Below are 18,596 nucleotides of genomic sequence, written 5' to 3' on the forward strand. Positions count from 1 at the left end.
ATGCACTGCTGTTCCTAAGACAGTTGACACCTACATCACAAAAGGTAAGTAGGCTGAGAAAACCAGTGTTATTTAGCCAAAAAATTGATACTGAGTTGTCTATCGATTCTTCGAAATGCCAAACTCCCAACACTTCACAAAATATCAAGCACTAGATAGCCGTTTGCTGTACAAATTACACAACAGTTTCCAACCACAATTGCAAAAAAAAAAACTAAATAGAAAGTTTCTGTGTTTCCAAATTGTTTCGTCGTCTGCTGAGATGTGAACGAACGCTTGTGAACGAGGCATATTCTTATCCGATAGTGATAGAAAATTGGGCACATTCGACCTTTTTTCAAAAAATGGCCAGTAAAAAAACAACCTAAAAGACAGCGGAAAAGACAGGCGAAAGGTGAAAAATACGTAATAAAAACGCTACGATATTTTAGCCAGAGGAAACATTAAAAAATATTTATGTTCAAACTTTTAAAATTCGAATTTGCTCTAAAAATTGTGCACAGCGACTTTTTACATTTTGCAGTTGTCATTGCATTTTGCACTACAGTCAGCGGCATTTTAGACTTCGGAGCAGCAATTTAGTACACTCCGCCGATCAGTACATTTCTCGCACCATTTTCATTTTTGTTGCGCAGCTAACAAAAAAAACATACGAAATGTAAAATGCAATAAAAGTGAACCAGATCTAATGCTATAGCTGCAAAAGTGCCACTAAATGAACGAGCAATTTCATTTGTGACTTGGGCAGGAAAAAGTGAACTTCGTATTATGACACTACGCCCATGTGCAAACAAAAATTGTATAAATAAGCTTTTGTCGCCAATCGCCTCAAAAATCTGCCAAGGGCGCAGAACTATTAAGGGAATTATATAAGAAAATCCACCCCCCCCCCTAAAAAAATAATCTCAGAAGCAACTATTTAAAGATTGAAACAGAATAGTTCCCAGGTACTCCTCTGTTACAATAGGGTCATGAACATAACCTCTTTAACACAACCTGGTAAGGTCTTATTTATATCTCAGGAACTCAGCTATTTAGGATCCTATTTGTCTCTCACAAACCCACAAGCTACAATTTGTCTCTCATAAACTGAAGAGTGAAAAGAGAATTGGATCGATCATTCGTCAACTTGAATTCTAGTTATCGAATGAAAAGTACACAGTGCGGTTGGTGAGCTTCTTGTAGAGTGCCGAGATGGTCTCCACTTTGCTCTCCAGTGCATTCTGGTGCTGCTTGCTCACGAACACCTGCAAAAAAAATCAGAAATCCACTCTCGAAGCTAGAAGTCGATCACGTTTTTCGTGACCTTTACACTTCTGCTGTTTGATAGTTGCTTTGCCTTCCTTTTAGCAACAAAGGAAATGAACTGAACTTAAAAAATCCAAAGTCAAATCGCGAGAAAATAAATTTGAGCCTGCTGAACAAATTTTAAGACTTTTTCTTGAAAAAAAAAACAACAGGAAAAATACCTGGAAAAACTATCGAGCTATAAAAGAGTTTTCACTACGTTCATTGAGTCTTAAACAGAATTTATCTACTTTTACAAATGAATACAATTTATTCAATTAAAAACTCATCAATCAAATGAATATACGAAGGCAGTATTGAACTAATACGAAGAGTGCAACTATGCAAAGACAAGGATTTTGAATAAAATAGACGAAATGGACCATATCATAAAAAAGACAAAACCGTTAATGTTACAGGGTTTATTTGAATTGACAACCCTTTTAGACTAACTATTATAAACTTTTATAAATGTAGACCTTTTACTTTGAAAAGGAACAAAGAAAAGTGCAGTTGTTTATGAAGAGAAGAATGAAAGACTTATTCTACCTTGATGTAGGTTCCGGCAGGAGTGTAGTTTGTCCTCTTTCCAACAATCAGTGCTGGACGGACGAGGTCGGCAAGGATCTCATCGTAAACTGCGAACAGAGTGCGGTTCCTCGGTCTCTTCTGCAGACCTTTGGGCTTGAACATACCTGAAACAATAAGCTCAAACCTGAATAAATCAACAAAAGTCAATTTCAAAGCAAGTATGATTGATTTATTTCGATGAGAGTGTTTTGTCCGATCGCCACTTACTCAAAATCAAATGGGCAGTAAAAAAAGTTTTAACATCAATCAACAAAAATTGAGATCATGTCACGAGCTAAATCCGGACCTATATCACTGAACGCTTATCATTGAACTTCAGATTCAGTAAATCAGAGGCGAGAGGGAGCTTCGCAACACTTGCCATACAATTAAAATATTGCATTACAGGAAGTAATTTTTTTTATTAAGCTGAAAAAATTACTAGAAATTAAATCGAAAAGACGATATCTACAAAACTTGATACGTTTGTCTCGTGTGACGCTCACAAACAGACTTAGCAAGCATTGAGAATCAATGACCGAGCGAAAACTAGGGCGTTAAATTTGGGTCGATCCTCGAGCCGAAAAGGAAATTAGTCATAAAAAAGTTTCATGCAATAAAATTTTTAAATCAAAATGTTTACAATCCATCCACCTGTGAAACTACGCAAGATAACTTGACTAAGCCGATATAAGCTAAGCTGAACCCGTTTAACGGAAAAAATTATTCGAAATGAGAGCTGGTAAATTTAAAAAGTACGAAACAATTTTAAATTGTGAAATTGGTTGTTGCTTCACTTCACACAAAAGCTTAGTTGTTTCTAATAGAGTAAGTGATTGTGAATTTAGTAGGCTCATTCAAATTGTAGCTCATGCCTCGTTTGTTTCATAAAGGGGCTCAAAGGAGGCATGGGTTTTTGGTAAGCCTCAGTGCATAAGCAGAATGCACAGAGGCTTGGCTTCCCACAACCTCCTCATGCCTCCATTAAACACTTCATATCTTATCAGATTCGGCTGAGCCTTATTTCCATTGCTACCACTTTTTGCAAATCGCAAAAATAGTTTAAGAGAACAGCAAAGTTTTGGTGAAAAGTAAAAATATATATATCCAGTCTCAAAAAAAAAATAAACATTAAATCCCGTCCATTTTCATAATACATGTTTTTATCAAATTAGAAAAGACCATTTGAATCATAAAACCTAAGCTATGCAAAGAATATGCTTGAAAAACAAACCAGATAATACAAATTGCATGTGAAAAAAAACAGCCGACAAAAATCTAAAATCCGAAAAAATCAACATTTGTTTAATAAATATATTTTAAAACTTAATTACAATTAATTACTACCTCAAAAGAACTAAGAAGTAGTTTTATTAGATTTTTCAGGAAACTTAGTATGTCTGAGCAGCAGCAATTGAGCAGCAGAAAGTATAAAAAAAAATCACGGGAAAAAAGCCTTCTTACCGATTATAGGTCACTTGTTCTCGCAAATGAAATAAGCATTTAAACACAGAGGCGAAGTGGCAATTCGCATACACAACCAAAAATATGACCGATAACGCTTCTGGGAAAAACTGAACCAGTAAAACTTCAAGTCTACAAAATTTCTTAAGAGACGCACGCCAATTATGAGTCTACATAGTTGCTCAGTGACGCACGCCAATTATGACACATTAACGGTACTGTCAATTTGAAAAAAAAAAAGAAATTTACCAACTAACATGCCTCAATTTATAGAGCGATCGCATTTTAGCTATCATGCGAAAAAGTTCATTTAAAACATCCGACTCTGCCCAGGTTCGAACCCTCTTGTTTTGTTGCGAGTCTCCTTCCCTACCTCTACGCTACATATCCATGATACCTTGAAGCTAAAGTGCTACTAGTAATACACAAGTCTGTGATAATATCCTTAGCATTGGCTGTACTTAATAGATGGTTATTGATCTAAATTAACACATTTTGTCGACTTAGGCAGGAAAAAAAGAGTTCATACTATACCACAAGCTTTACTTGTGTAAAAACGTAATAAAAACGCGGGTTAAAAAACAGGCTCAAGTCGGGTTTTGAATTCTATACAATGCATTAGATGTTGAACTACTTGCCTCGCTTTTCCTTCTTTAGAATAGTCCTGTTTCCCACAAAGAACACCGACCGACCTTGAAGCTTCTTTTCCAACTCGTTCACAACTTTGGTCAGTACTTTCCTCCAGTCGTCAATCAAGGGCATGGGGAAATATATTACTACAACCTTTTTGCCCTCTGCTAGTTCGATTTCCTTAGCCGAGTTGAAGTACAATGCACCTAGACCAAGTTCCGTCTTCTCAAAGATTTTGGCAATTTCGAGCTCGAACGCGGTCGGGTCGGTTTTCTTTTTCAACATCGAAGTCATTTTGTTGTTCTGAGCGACTCAAACTTGATCTGAAATCAAGAACGAATTAGTATATTGAAGCAAAAATGTATAGCAGTATTCTTACTTCGAATAGAGTCAGGCCTATCAATGACTAAATTGGGAGCCATAACATTCATTTCGTAAATGCGACTACAGTGCTGATTTAAATTAACCGGACAAAACGCGATAAACTTGAAATTTAAAACGCGTTTTCCTCAAACTGGGTTGAGTTTAGGTGAAAACTTATGAGAATAAAATTTGCTTACAATTTTAGCAGAATTAATATGGTGTAATGTTTTGCGAAATTCGGGCCCAAAATTTTACCACGAAAATGGGTCATTTGGCTTTTCTTAGTTAATAAAAAATTACGCCAAAAATACCCAGTCGATTGCAGACATAATCATATCAAAGTGAGCTTCCTACGTAGCCCAACAAACTTTAAGAAAGGTAGACTCTCCAAAAAAATTTGCAAACCGTTTAAAAACTGTTTTTAAATAAAAGTTAATATTTTATATAGTAAAAACGATCTTTTTTGTTTATCAAACAAAATAAATCAACTTATACAATGTTTTGGAGAATATACCCTTCTTAAAGTTTGTTGGGCTACGTAAGGGGCTCACTTTAATATACTTATGTCTGTGACCGACTGGGTATTTTTGGCGTAATTTTTGATTAACTAAGAAAAGCCAAAATGACCCATTTTTGTGGTAAAATTTTGGGCCTGAATTTCGCAAAACAAATTACACCATATTAATTCTGCTAAAATTGTAAGCAAGTTTTATCTTCATAAGTTTTCACCTAAACTCAACCCAATTTGAGAAAAACGCATTTTAAATTTCAAGTTTAGCTCGTTTTGTCCGATTAATTTAAATCAGCACTATTATAAACCAATAACGTAAGGTGTTTTACACCTCGTGATTGTTTTTTCTTAAATTTTTCTTAATTTACTGTTAAACTGAGTATTTACTATATACAAGACTACTCTCATTTTATCAACAGCTCATGAAATCTATGAAATGCCACATGTTGAAATATTGCATTTAAAAAACATATCACTTGCAATATTTACAAGTTACTCAGAAATAAGAGTTTCCGTGGATTTCTCCCTGGTTGTCACCAGCGTTAAAAGTCTCCCACTCATTTGCAATTGGGGCAAACAACAACTGGTCGGGGATTCCGAAACTGTCAACAATATCCATCAAATGAGGCGAAATCCATTTCACTAATTCACTTTGAGAACTCTTCATCATAGCTCCCTGTTCGACTGTAAGCAGCTTGTTGATCAAGAAAAAGTCGAGATTTATGTTCACGCAGTGAACCAAATACAGGGAAATTATTTTCTCCATGACTTCTTTATTATCTTTCTCTGTTTTATTATGCAGTGTATCTAAACACCATTCAGCTACAATTCGTTCTCCGTAAGCAACAGCTGCGCTTTGAATCGTATCCGAGCTCTTGTACATCCATGTGTTAAACATAGCTTGCCTATCACCGAACACACTTTGCATAGCTTGGCCCAATTGCATGTTAAGAAGGAACTCTCGCTGCTGAAGTAAAAATGTGAGGTAGGATGTCGCTGTGATGTCTGAGGTACATTCGGGAGCTGTGGGAGGTCGCATGTTTCTCGCGAACTCAGATAGACGCTCTTTTGCTACCTGAACAAAACAGTAACATAATTATGTTAATCCTCTATCAACTAACTTCGATGGTTCAGTACCGTAGCCAAGTGCATGTTTTAAAGTTTTTTTTGTTATACACGCAATTATGTTATGCTATTTAGACATCGAATCATTTTTTATAGCTTCTTTCGCTCTTCTCAATTTAAAAGCAAATCAGCGCTTCTGCCTATTGAAACTTCTTCGAATGATTTAGACGACGACTCTAACCTGAAGCGCTTGATTTATTACAAAGTTTTTCAATGTTTTGGGCCGTGAATTTATTGTTCTTGTCACTTTTACCTTCTGCATAAGGACTGCGTTGTCTCCTTCGGCCGTCATTCCTGCGTGTGCAGATGCGATGGCGACTCCGAATCGGTTGCAGGAGAGATATCCCTGGCCCCCACACCTCTCGCGAGACACAGAGGCCACCTCCTCCAGATTCCAAGTGACCAGTGGTTTCATCACACAGCACTCCATCACTATCTGCACACAATCATCTTTTTAATTTACAAGAGCAAGGGCCAAGTGGCTGAGGTCTTCACATCTCAGTCAAACGGTCGGTGGTTCAAGTCTCACCATTACCCGTGCTCGTTGCTTGCGAATAAGACAACATACCCAGCCGAGAGAAATTACAAAAAAAAATCCATGTAGATTTAAAGAAAAGGGTACAACAGCAATGCTCAATAGAGAGCTGAACAGCTCGTATGCTGGTCCTCTTTCGTAGATAAATGGTGTTAATCTGACTTTCTATACAGCTGAAAAAAAACGAGGTAAATTGACAAGCATCATCAAGACTTAAGCACAACAAGGAGAACCTAAACATAGAGGCAAAGCAGAGCGATGTAAAATAAAGATTGCGCAACAAGATAGTGAATGGGAAAAAACAGAAGTAAAAAAAATCTGAAAAAATTAAGTTGAAAAGATTACTTAAAAAAATAAATTGAGAGTTTTTTTTAAAAAAACTACACCTACAAAAATTTCGTGTTTGTATCGGATAAAGTTCATATAACAGAGGCGAAGCTTCGCTTCGCAAACACTTGCGAGAACACGACAAAAAGCCCCTTTATACAGTGCAATAATAAAAATTAGAAGTAAGCCCCGAATTAGAAAAAACTCGGCTACCTCTGAGATTCAAAATTGCGGCCTACAGATTAAGAGTCTCACACACTAACCACTCAGCCAGGGAAGCTTAATAGGCACAAAACACTAGCCACAAATAAAACAGAAAACAAATGCAATGCAAATTCCAATGCTGAAAAGAAACTTCCAAACAAGGGAACACATTTATTTGTGAGTTAGGTTTTAAAATCATTTAAACCTAGCTAATCATTTACCGAGCGGCACCAAACTTTATATCGAAACCTCTTGAGCCGAAAACAAAACTGTTGTCATAATTAATCGCATACGGATATAATTTTCCTACAAAATTACCCAACATAAATTGAATAAGCCAATATAACTCACAGAGGCGAAGTTGCCCTTCTCGCATACACAAGCAAAAATATGACCGATAACGCTTCTGGGAAAAACTGAAAAGTAATACAATAGTGTGTGTTAATATAGCATTTGCTGTACTTGATCGCTGGTTATTGATCTTATGCATATACTGCAAAAAAAGAGCACTTTCAAAAAGAGCACTAACATTTGCGACTTGGGCTGGAATAAAGTGAGTTCGTAATATCACACAAGCTTTACTTGTGTATAAACAAACTGAAACTCTTTAAAGATAAAAAAAACACCGAGAAAAAATGGAAAAAAACTTACTAAATAGTGAGCTTTCAGATATAGTTTTAAAAAATTTATAAGTTGGAACAAAACCCATGCTTTCAAGAAATTGAGTCTGTCAGAAAATGCAGGAGTCCAAGAGATGCAATGGATCTTGTGAACAAAATTATTTACGGGAAAAGTCAAGCACATGATTGCAATAGCCTTGCCTATCGCAAGGGTAAAGAGAGTAACAAATAAAAAAAGTTTAACATTGGTTTTTACTACTATTTGAACACCTTTGGCTACTAATAACTGATGTTTAAACTACATTTGCAAAGCCTACGATATCAATAAAAACGAACTTACTCTTTCCAGCAGTTTTCATTTTTAATTATCCAATATTTCGTATGTCTAGGACCAAAAGACTTCGTTTTGATGATGCAATTTCCTGCCTTCTGTTTTGTTTTATCACTTGAAATGGCTTCTTTCTTTTCTATTCGCAGAACAGCATTACACTAACGTTTAACTCGCTACTTTTTTAGTTGCTGGTTCTTTCAACTTTCGTTTTCCAGTGCTATCGAGTCCTTCAAATCAAACCGAAGTATGTAGTTGATATGCATGGAGAATTGGTACACTTGTAATGAAGTAGATAAATGAAATTAGGCGATGCTTACCTCTGCGTGCTTTGAGGAGTCCCCTGAGAGCGACTGATTGGACCAGTTGCTCTTCGCAGCATTCAGTCCAATATTGAGAGCCACTGTTCTCGCCACCAGTGGGGTAATCGCATTCTGCTGCAGCTAAAACCGACATAACTTCAACTTGACAGAGTAAAAATGAAACAGCATCATAAGTCTAGCGTACTTTGGAATCACTGAGAACAAAAACAGTGCAAATGGAGTACATTTGCCGATAATTAAGAACAAAAGCAGTACTCTCTAATTCTCATAATATTCATGGACCCATTTTATTTATATACTACTAATAGTAGCTGAGGAGCAGACAGAAATGCATCTACATTTTCAGAACTGAAAAACTTCATACCTGGTATGAGAGAATTGGTTCATCTGATTTTCCAGTTGCTCCTACGGCCAGTCGCGTTGCAGCATACTTGACAGCAATAGCCAGCGACACCTTTGATCCCATCATGGATCCAGATGCAATGCACAGCCGTCCAGACAACAATTGGTCAGCCACAGTTAGAAACCTTTTCCTGCCGTTCGAAATCTCGCTTGAGAAAACTCCTTCTGCAGAAATATCCGAATACTTGTTCAATAGGTTCTCTTGAGCTACTTCCACATTTTGGAATGTCAGCTTCGCATTGTCAACTCCGTTCATGCCCTGCAACGAGTTCTCTATTATTGGAACAATACTGATAATCTCGAAAATCTGACCATGTTAGTAGCTTCAGTGTAACCAACCACTCCGAAATCTACAAATGGTTGAATGAAAATAATTTTTTCAATTTTTTTTCGAAATGAAGTTTTGAGGGATTTGTTCTTCTAAGTTCAACTTGCCATTTTGTGACCCATATCCTCAATTGTGACTCCTGGAATTGGGTTCAACTGTTTGTCCCTGATGGGAACTAATACGGCATGTATTCCCTGATTGACACCATCGACAACCAACTGGGCAAACACTACACAATGATGCGCATGTACAGCTCCATTAGTGATCCAGTACTTCTGAGCCATGGTAGAAGGAGTATTTACAGTTATTGTTCCAGGTCCCTGGTTGTATGTCGCTGTTGTCTCCATTTCTACTGCATTGTTACCATATCCTAATTCAGTCAGTCCGAAACAACCGATGTCGCTCAATGAGTCGATTCCCTGCACATAAGACAGCTTTAGAGTAACCCCAAACAACGGAAGACCGTTTCCCACATACATTTCGATAATTTCCTGCAATTACTTTTTAACACACACGCAAAGCGGAGCTTTGCATTACTTGCGGTACACAACAAGCCTATCATTGCAAAAAGCGAACAAAAATGGGAGGAAAAAAACTGTCGAAAATATTTTAAAAACAAGCATATTCTTTTCAAAAAAAATGAAGCAAATCAAATTCAAAAAAAAAACGCCAAGAAAAATAAACACCAGCATTAAATAAGCTTTAAAAACTTTCCTACAATAGAGGCCGACAATACTTGGGTAGACGCTCATTGAGCCAAGAACACAAAAATGCATTTGACCGACTAAATTTCAATCCTTATAACTTTCAGACTGTGACATCCTTGAATGATGTCATGCTTTCCATATTTGCCACTTTGATAATAAATTCACCTTGATAATAAATTGGAGCCCAATCATCTTTTAAATTATTGTGCCGACCATTTGAAAAAAGGGGAGGAACTTCGTAATCGGGTGTTTTAGCTTTTTTCTTTGTTTTCCAAGCAAAATCAGCTACCACAATCATCATTGAAGAGAGTTGAGTGATATATCATTTCAAAGCCCTTTTAGTCGTGATTCGAACGACCTAAATCTTTCAATTAATTTTCCCAGTGTCAAGAAAAACCCGTTCGTTTAATTTCGAGTGAGCGAGCAGGCTTACAATCGTTTATTTTATTAGCTTAAAAGCTTAAAATTGCTTAGTTTAAGCGTTAAAATTCGTTAAAAAGTCGATAATTCAGAAAAATGCCAAAAATGAAAATTGAAACTTTTTGTATTTCGTTTCTCTAGTCATTTTTCTAGAAAAATGTTTTCCAAACAGCTGATTGTCGAATATGCCTGAGCTCTAGTTTCTCGTTCAGATCCTTTTATCACACCACGCAGAAACAACGATTATAATTTGAAAAACCTTTTAGTATTTTTTAAGACTCTGGTCGTAACATTCTGTGCTGCTTGCACAGCAACCGCCTATCGTTGCTGAAAATCAACCGCTGCAAATCAACCGAATAAACTCAACTGAATTAATCATTCCAATCATGCTCTAATATGCGCCGATCGACAAGCGATATTCCAGAAGCTTAGAAGCAAGACGAGCATCCTTCAAACCTAGCAGGGTCAGGGCGCGAGGCGCAACCTAGGTTCTCGGCTATTTGCACATAATCAGTGACTTTGATCTGATTCTTGTTGAAAAAAAAAAAGATTTTATATGATCGGCCCACAACGGGGTTCGAGCCCCAGACATGTGGATCTCGAGGCTACCGCTCTAACTCACTGAGCAATGTTGCCTATTACTAAGACTGAAGCCAAAAAATTGTTCAACAAACAGTGTGAGAGGAGGATACTGTACATGTGGCTGCCTGTGGCAGTTTCCGCAGCAGCCCTGCGGAAACTGCGGGAGTAAATGAGGTATTACATTTAGAAGAACTTTTTGAAGAAGTAAAATTGTTCAAAAAATAATGAAAAAAAAAACTTTTTTTTTAAAAAAAGAGCGACTTTCCTGATATTTCCTGCTCCCTGGCAATTGCCATTTCCAATTGCTAGCACCCAAAAACAGTTAAATTGTTTTTAAACGAGATTTTCAAAAAAAATTTCAAATCGATCAAAGCATTAAAATGAAAAAATTAGTTTTTTACCTCAATCGGAGGCTCCATTTGCAACCTGTAGTTTATTAATCAAAATTTTTTCCTTTCCACTATGGTAGCTGCCTATCCACTGACCGTTTGGTACAAAATACAAGACAACAACATTGACCTGTTTCGACACGGAGCCAAAAAAGGCACAAATGGGAAAAACTAGGAAAAAAAAATAATTTTCCTGTAATCATTATCCACCACCAAAACCTTGTACTCACAGCCTTCAGCTGGTAAAATAAGCGATCACAGCGAAGACCGCATGTCTTATCTTTTTTACTTTAAAAGATATGACGTTTTTAGTTTTTCTTTATATACCAAATGAAAAAAATGGATAAAATTTTTTCGTCTCCACAGGGGCTCGAACCAGGCACCCCACGCCTGGCATTGCTGTGCACATCTTCCAGACCATCAGACCGTTGTTTTAAACAAAAATAAAATTTTCATGTTTTAACTTGATTAATACCATTTTTCCCAGAAAAAAGTGGGATTTCTCCCAGGGAAGTGAATGGAAAAAGAATCGGAAAAAAATCGTCTGCTCTACTTCCCGAGCTAGTCACAATGGAAAAAACCGAGGAAAAAATAGCGATACGTTTGCCAGAACCGCGTTTTTTATCCGTCAAATGCAATACGTTAAAAACTCGCGGTTGCTCGTTTGGAGTGGATTGAACTCGCGCGCGCTCGTATGGGCGGGTGACGGAAAATGCCAACCACCAAGATAACTCTTAACCGCTCGAGACAGATCTAGAATTATGAACACGAATTGATTGCAATTGATGGTCAGTAGCGATAATTAACATTCAAACAGCTCAGCTCGTATTATCAAAAAATGACAATATATGCGTATCACGTCATCCGCCAGTTACGGTGTATTACATACTCTACTACATTACTGAATAAACATCCAGTATCATAATGAACTTCGCTTCCCAAACAACAAAATAAGTTGAACACAGGCAAAACTGAGCTTCGCGCCACTTTCGATACACAGCAAAAGCTGCAAATATCCAAACCATGTGTCTTAAACAAAAATTGAAAACTATGAATGAATTTTGTTGAAGAAATCGTAGGCCCAACAATCAGAAAAAATTTTACTGCAATAGTTATAGAAATCAATTCCCTTCAAAGCAAACAAAAGATTTGGGCTTATCTCCATCCATTTTTTTCTGATAAGCAGTAAATGTAAACGATAAGAAAACATTTCGGGCAAAAACTGAGATATGATAATTCCGAAATGTACTCAAAAACTGTTCATTAAATCTAGCAGCCAAACAATCTGCATATCCAAAAAGAAAAATCAGGGATAAAGGCCCTACCCGCTATAGTATAAGATCAAAACGAAACAAAGATGAAAAACAAACGATATTGCAAAAACGATTGCCACAAAAAAGAACTTGCACCTCAAAAAAATAATACACCTCAAGAATTATCAGTTCTGAAATTTATATGCAACGGTAGAGCTAGATCACAACAAAAAAAACTTAAAAAACGCCAAAAATGTAAACAAAAAAACATGAAAAGTTTTTCTACAATTTCAGCCAGAAAGACCCACACGCCTAAATCTCGTGCAGAACTTGACGCCACATTCCTTTGTAGACAACAAAGTTGAGTCAAATTTGCTTTAAAAAAATCTGGAAATTATTAAGTTTTTTGAAATTTATTTTGACAAATTGAAACAATACGTTAAACCATCTACAAGAATCGATTTCAAAGAAAGTTGCTTCAGCCTAAAATACACCTAACTAATTAAAACTAAACCTAGTTTCATGCACATTAGAACAAAAAAAAATCAGAAACCATGCATCCGAAAAAAATTTATTTGCAAAAACAATTCTAGCAGAAAAGTTTTATTTCAAAGAGAAAGTTTTATTTAAAAGGGAAAAGTCTAGAACCCGGTTTTAATAGCCTTGCTTATCGCAAGGGTAACAAGCAATCAAATTATGAGGCGAAACAATGAAAAATTTGAATAAAAAACAAACAATTTCAAAATCCCAGTTACTCAATTAACAACAACAGGGCGACTGTTTACTATATTATAATTGGTTAATTTAGAACAAACATTCCAGGCCTTGGATATTAAGCCAACAAAATAAGCAGACAAACGAAAATCTGTCAATTCAATTTTTCCCCAGAATTTTTTTCTTCATTTTCAAACAAACTGAGAAAAAAGACGGCCCGGCTGGAACTCGAACCCAAGACCTTAGGGTGCAAAGGCAACCGCTTTACTTTCAGCCCAACCATATATTTGCTCTAACTCTTACCATATATTTGCATTTCGATAATTTGCGAGACTACAAAAGAGCCCAACAAAAACAACATAACTGAACTAACCTTGATTACTTGTTGATGTCGCCCCGTTCCTAGCTTTAGCAATGTGCCCCCGAAAAGGTTGAATTGTACTGTCATCTTCGTCGCCATTGAGGAGTCAATGGCTGATGCTAACTCATGCGCCATAAACACCTTCAGAGGGTTTTTATGGAAATCGAATACTGATATGTAATTGTTATCACAGAAGAACTTCAATCTCTTCAAAGCCATCTCTCTTTCTTCTGCCACAGAAATATTGTATTCAGGTATCATTAGCTTAAAAAAAACAGTATTCCTTAAATTGATGATTTCTGTATCTTAAGATAAATAAATTTACAGCTTTTGCATAATTTGATTACTCAGTCAACAAAAAACGTTAGGGTATAATTGTTTCATCAAATGAACAAGTTAAATGTACCTCTGAATTAACAACATCCTTCCAAAATCGGCTCCTTTCATCGTGATTATCGTTGTCAAGGGTTGCCTGCAAAGCTGTCTTGTTAACAATAGAACCAGTTTCACGCCAACGACTTCTCAACGCTGCGGCCGAAGAACTCCGAAAAGAGCGGATTGCTGCGCTCATTGCATCTAAAACCAACAGTAATTCATTCTTACACACTTAAATTATCAGCTCAGTCCATTTACTGGTCAAGAAGTTATTGCATTTGGTGACTATTTGTCCTTCTTTTCTCTTTCCACTCATTACTCTTCTCGTTCACTTCTCAAGCGGTGTCGCACCGGGTTCTCTAATAGGACGACTGTAACAGTCGTCCGCTTTTGTCACATATGTGGTTAAGAAAAATAGGCCCTTTAACCATTGGCTCAAGGGTCAGGGACACTACCTCTTGTATTTTGTCTGTCGCAGCCAAATCGGTTCGCTCACCACATGGGACTACTAAATCGAGTTACAGCTTAAAGGCAACTACCAATATACCCCCTGTGCCAGTCGGTCATATTTGGAAGTTTGACCTTGAGAGAAGCAAGAAACACTTGATTTTGGAGTGAAATTTAATTTTTCAAAATTTCGAATGGAACCTGTCATGCACGATTTTCTCGCGAGAACTGAAAATCAGAAAAAGAGATCAGAACAATTTCAGAACAATTTCAGAACAATTGAGTAACAATCGCGGGAAAGTTGCTAGAAAAATCGGTGGGAAATTGCTATTCGCAATTTCGAAAGCAATAATAACCTAGAGTAGAGCTGTCCCATCTGAAACAGAGACGAGAGCATTCCCACGAGTTGGATTATTACGATTGGAATACCATTATTGACTAGACCAGAGTGAACCTTCGGTGGAAAGGTGGACAGCTAGAGTGTCCCAATGGTTCACGAGAACTTGCAGTCTAGAGTAAAAACTTGTTCTTGTTGTTAAAACTGACTGACATTAAACTCATTTTAGTTACTTTGTTGATTCTTGAGTTGTTTACCGACTTATTTACTTCCTGGTTCTTGAGCGTGCTACTATGTGAGTACAAATTTAAATTCTAGAGTGTGTTTTATGATTGTTATGTTGAAGTAAGGCGAGTTTTAGGTTGATCCATCTGAAATGGATCAAAGTTCCACTGTCTAATAAAAAGTAACTTAACGGATTGTTCCAACCCGGTTTTTAACGGCGTTCATGTATTTTGGGTATCTAGAGACCTAAGTATGGGGACGTTTCTAATTCTAGAGTGGGTGGATATTTTAGTAGTAGCCTTTAAGCTGTAACGGGTCGTAGTCTCATGTCACAAGCGAACCGAACTGGCTCCGACCGTTCTTGAGGTAGAAAAACACAAGAGATAGTGTCCCTGACCCTTGAGCCAGTGGTTATAGGGCCTATTTTTCTTAAGCCTCATGTGTGACTGCAGTAGACGAATGTTACATAGTGTTTTTATGGCGCTCCTGGGTGTTTACGACATCAAGACTACGGAGTCGAACCCACTTGAGACAGCTTCGGGCTGAATGCCCATTCTAGAGTACCGGTGGTACGGTTCGACAGGGACGTGCAAACCTTCCGGTTGTACCGTGATAGCTTTTTAAGAAAACTCGAGAAAATTTCCTGGTACGCTCTCCGAACGAGGCTTAGCTAACCGAGTAAAGGGGGGCAACTAGGGGGACAAAAACACGAGCAAAAAGACAAAAAGCAAAACAAAAAACCAAAAAAGAATAGAAAAAGGAACAAAAACCATAAAACGAAAAAAGACAGTGACTTTGACACCAGATCAGTTGGATCAAACCTTTGTATTAATTAAATAGTATACCAATACTGTTTTATAAGTTCGATCGTTTCGATCAACCTAGCAATTTAACCCAGTAACCGTAATAAAGTGCCCGAGTGTGGGGCGTTGTCAAGGGTTTTCAGATAGGTTGGAACTTAGCTGGACCAATAGGAGACTTGACTGGAAGAGGTGACCAGCCGAGTGGGAAAGTGGTTCAGGGACACTTGAGCTGAACCAATAGGAGACTTGACTGGAAGAGGTGACCAGCCGAGTGGGAAAGTGGTTCAGGGACACTTGAGCTGAACCAATAGGAGACTGGACTGGAACAGGTGACCAGTCGAGTGGGAAAGCAGCCAAGAAGGATTTAGCAATTCTCGAGTTCTCAATGTGGGCAGAACGGGTATCGTTAGAATCCACATTACATTATAGGAGATAAGTGTAAAATTGGATAAGCGAAATCCCCCAGTTTTGAGGAACGTTTTTACTTGAGCAGACCTGGAAACAGGTCTACGGTTTTCTCTTGAGAGGTTTAGCACCCGGCGCTTAAAGTAATTTTTAGGCTTAAGAAGGGGGGCTAGAAAGGGGGGAGGTTAGAAGGGGGACTGGTTAGGCTAGAGGTGAGCGGTTGTAAATTGTAAAAAGGGGGAAATTAGAGTAACTAATTAGTCGACATCGTTGACTTAGTTACATTAGAAAATAACACGCGTTGGTAATATTAGGTGGAGATCCAAAATTCAACTCGAGTTAAGACTGGTACGCTGGTTGGTTTGGTAGGGGGGACCGGATATAAACAGCTTTTGTGAAACCCCATAAGATCACTAGTGGGGGGAGGAAAACGCGTGGCAATTAGGTACCAGACATTTTTTTTTCGACGGAAGGTAGACATTGGTCACCTTTGAATTTCAGGTGGGCTCATTTTTCTGTTTTTATTATTTTTCTTACTTAGATTTTTGTTGCATTTTAGTGAGGATTTGTGTTTGGTTTTATACGAACAGGTGATCACAAGATACCTGCGCACCTAATTGAAATAGAAACAACCAAAAAGAAGAGGGGGGTCAGCATTTGGCTTTTAAGAGAGGGTTTTTGGGAAAATTTTACTAGAGCTTGAGTGGTGGTACAAGGTTCGGTGATTCAAGAAGACCCTACAACGAGGAAGACACTCCGTGACGAGTATTGGGACAAGACCGAAGAAGTCTTGGGACAGAGCAGTCTTGGGATAGTGGTCTTGGGACAGGGTCTTGGGACAGTGGTCTTGGGACAGGGTCTTGGGACAGTGGTCTTGGGACAGGGTCTTGGGACAGTGGTCTTGGGACAGGGTCTTGGGACAGTGGTCTTGGGACAGTGGTCTTGGGACAGTGGTCTTGGGACAGGGTCTTGGGACAGTGGTCTTGGGACAGTGGTCTTGGGACAGGGTCTTGGGACAGGGTCTTGGGACAGGGTCTTGGGACAGTGGTCTTGGGACAGGGTCTTGGGACAGTGGTCTTGGGACAGGGTCTTGGGACAGTGGTCTTGGGACAGTGGTCTTGGGACAGGGTCTTGGGACAGGGTCTTGGGACAGTGGTCTTGGGACAGGGTCTTGGGACAGTGGTCTTGGGACAGTGGTCTTGGGACAGGGTCTTGGGACAGGGTCTTGGGACAGGGTCTTGGGACAGTGGTCTTGGGACAGGGTCTTGGGACAGGGGTCCTGGGACAGTGGTCTTGGGACAGGGGTCTTGGGACAGGGTCTTGGGACAGTGGTCTTGGGACAGTGGTCTTGGGACACTAGTCTTGGGACACCAGCCTTGGGACACTGGTCTTGGGACACTACCCTTGGGACACTAGTCTTGGGACAGTAGTCTTGGGACACTAGCCTTGGGACAATAGTCTTGGGACACTAGTCTTGGGACAGTAGTCTTGGGACACTAGCCTTGGGACACTAGTCTTGGGACAGTAGTCTTGGGACACTAGTCTTGGGACAGTAGTCTTGGGACACTAGCCTTGGGACACTGGTCTTGGGACACTACCCTTGGGACACTAGTCTTGGGACAGTAGTCTTGGGACACTAGCCTTGGGACACTAGTCTTGGGACAGTAGTCTTGGGACACTAGTCTTGGGACAGTAGTCTTGGAACAGTGGTCTTGGTACAAGGGTCTTAGGACACTAGCGGAGAGTACTGTGATAGTGACGAATAGTCTTGGGACGGTATAGAAATTGAAGTCAAATTACAACAAGTGCGTTTTAAGACAGAATAAGACAAATCGAAATAGGTAGGGTTAAGACCAAATTAAGGAAAATTTTTCGGAGGTTTTAGAAAGAGAATTGGTTAAGGTTTTTAACACATTGTACAGAGTTTGTTACCACAAAAAATATTTTTTTTTACCCTTAGAATAGAATCGTGTATATAATAAAATTGTAAATAGAAGCAGTTGTAAATAGAAATAATGAGGCGGAGTAGGGTACCGGTGCTCGAAAAAAGGTCAAGTGGATCAAACACGAAATATAATTCATCGCTGCGCGGAACGACATCAACGGGCCCAAAGATAACGAAGAAGAACTTTTCAGTTAACATGGTCAGCACAAGGAGTACAGCGGAGAACAGGGCGAAAGAGGGCACGGAAGGGGAGCGAGTAGAACCCACCATCGAGATTGATCTAGAGACACCCGATCAAAGTGTGGATGAAACAAGGAAGATGGCGACAGAGTCAACTCCAATGCCCAATGCAGAGGAACCGAACCAGAAACCCATAGAGTTCTCACCGATAGATGACGCGGAAGATGCAATAGGCAACACCGAAGAAACGGTGAAAGAAGACTCTCAAGTAAAGAGGACATCTTTTACGGAAAAATTGGGAATAATGTTCGGAATAAAAACGAAAGAAAACGTGACTGAAGAACCAAAAGCAGAAAGAGCACGAACATTTGGGACAGTGAGCACGAAGACCTCAGAAGCCAATCCAAGAGAGGAACAAGCTAAAGCAGAGGCTACG

At 38.6% G+C, this 18,596-nt stretch overlaps 2 protein-coding genes across 2 annotated transcripts; both read right to left on the minus strand.

The window, feature by feature from the left end:
- Nucleotides 1–1,108: 1,108 nt before the first annotated feature.
- Nucleotides 1,109–4,276, minus strand: LOC134854353 (small ribosomal subunit protein eS7-like). Its single transcript, XM_063870573.1, has 3 exons — nt 3,960–4,276; nt 1,837–1,982; nt 1,109–1,247 (listed from the first exon to the last, which is right to left on the minus strand). The coding sequence occupies exons 1-3, from the start codon at nt 4,243–4,245 to the stop codon at nt 1,137–1,139; spliced, it is 543 nt and encodes a 180-aa protein (XP_063726643.1). The 5' UTR covers nt 4,246–4,276; the 3' UTR covers nt 1,109–1,136.
- An 832-nt stretch (nt 4,277–5,108) lies between these two features.
- LOC134854356 (uncharacterized) lies at nt 5,109–14,016 on the minus strand. Its single transcript, XM_063870578.1, has 7 exons — nt 13,850–14,016; nt 13,456–13,707; nt 9,125–9,436; nt 8,652–8,948; nt 8,285–8,407; nt 6,204–6,386; nt 5,109–5,900 (listed from the first exon to the last, which is right to left on the minus strand). The coding sequence occupies exons 1-7, from the start codon at nt 14,012–14,014 to the stop codon at nt 5,322–5,324; spliced, it is 1,911 nt and encodes a 636-aa protein (XP_063726648.1). The 5' UTR covers nt 14,015–14,016; the 3' UTR covers nt 5,109–5,321.
- Between the last annotated feature and the right edge of the window lie 4,580 nt (nt 14,017–18,596).

Source organism: Symsagittifera roscoffensis, chromosome 9 (genome assembly GCF_963678635.1).
Source record: "Symsagittifera roscoffensis chromosome 9, txSymRosc1.1, whole genome shotgun sequence".
Lineage (NCBI taxonomy): Eukaryota > Metazoa > Xenacoelomorpha > Acoela > Convolutidae > Symsagittifera > Symsagittifera roscoffensis.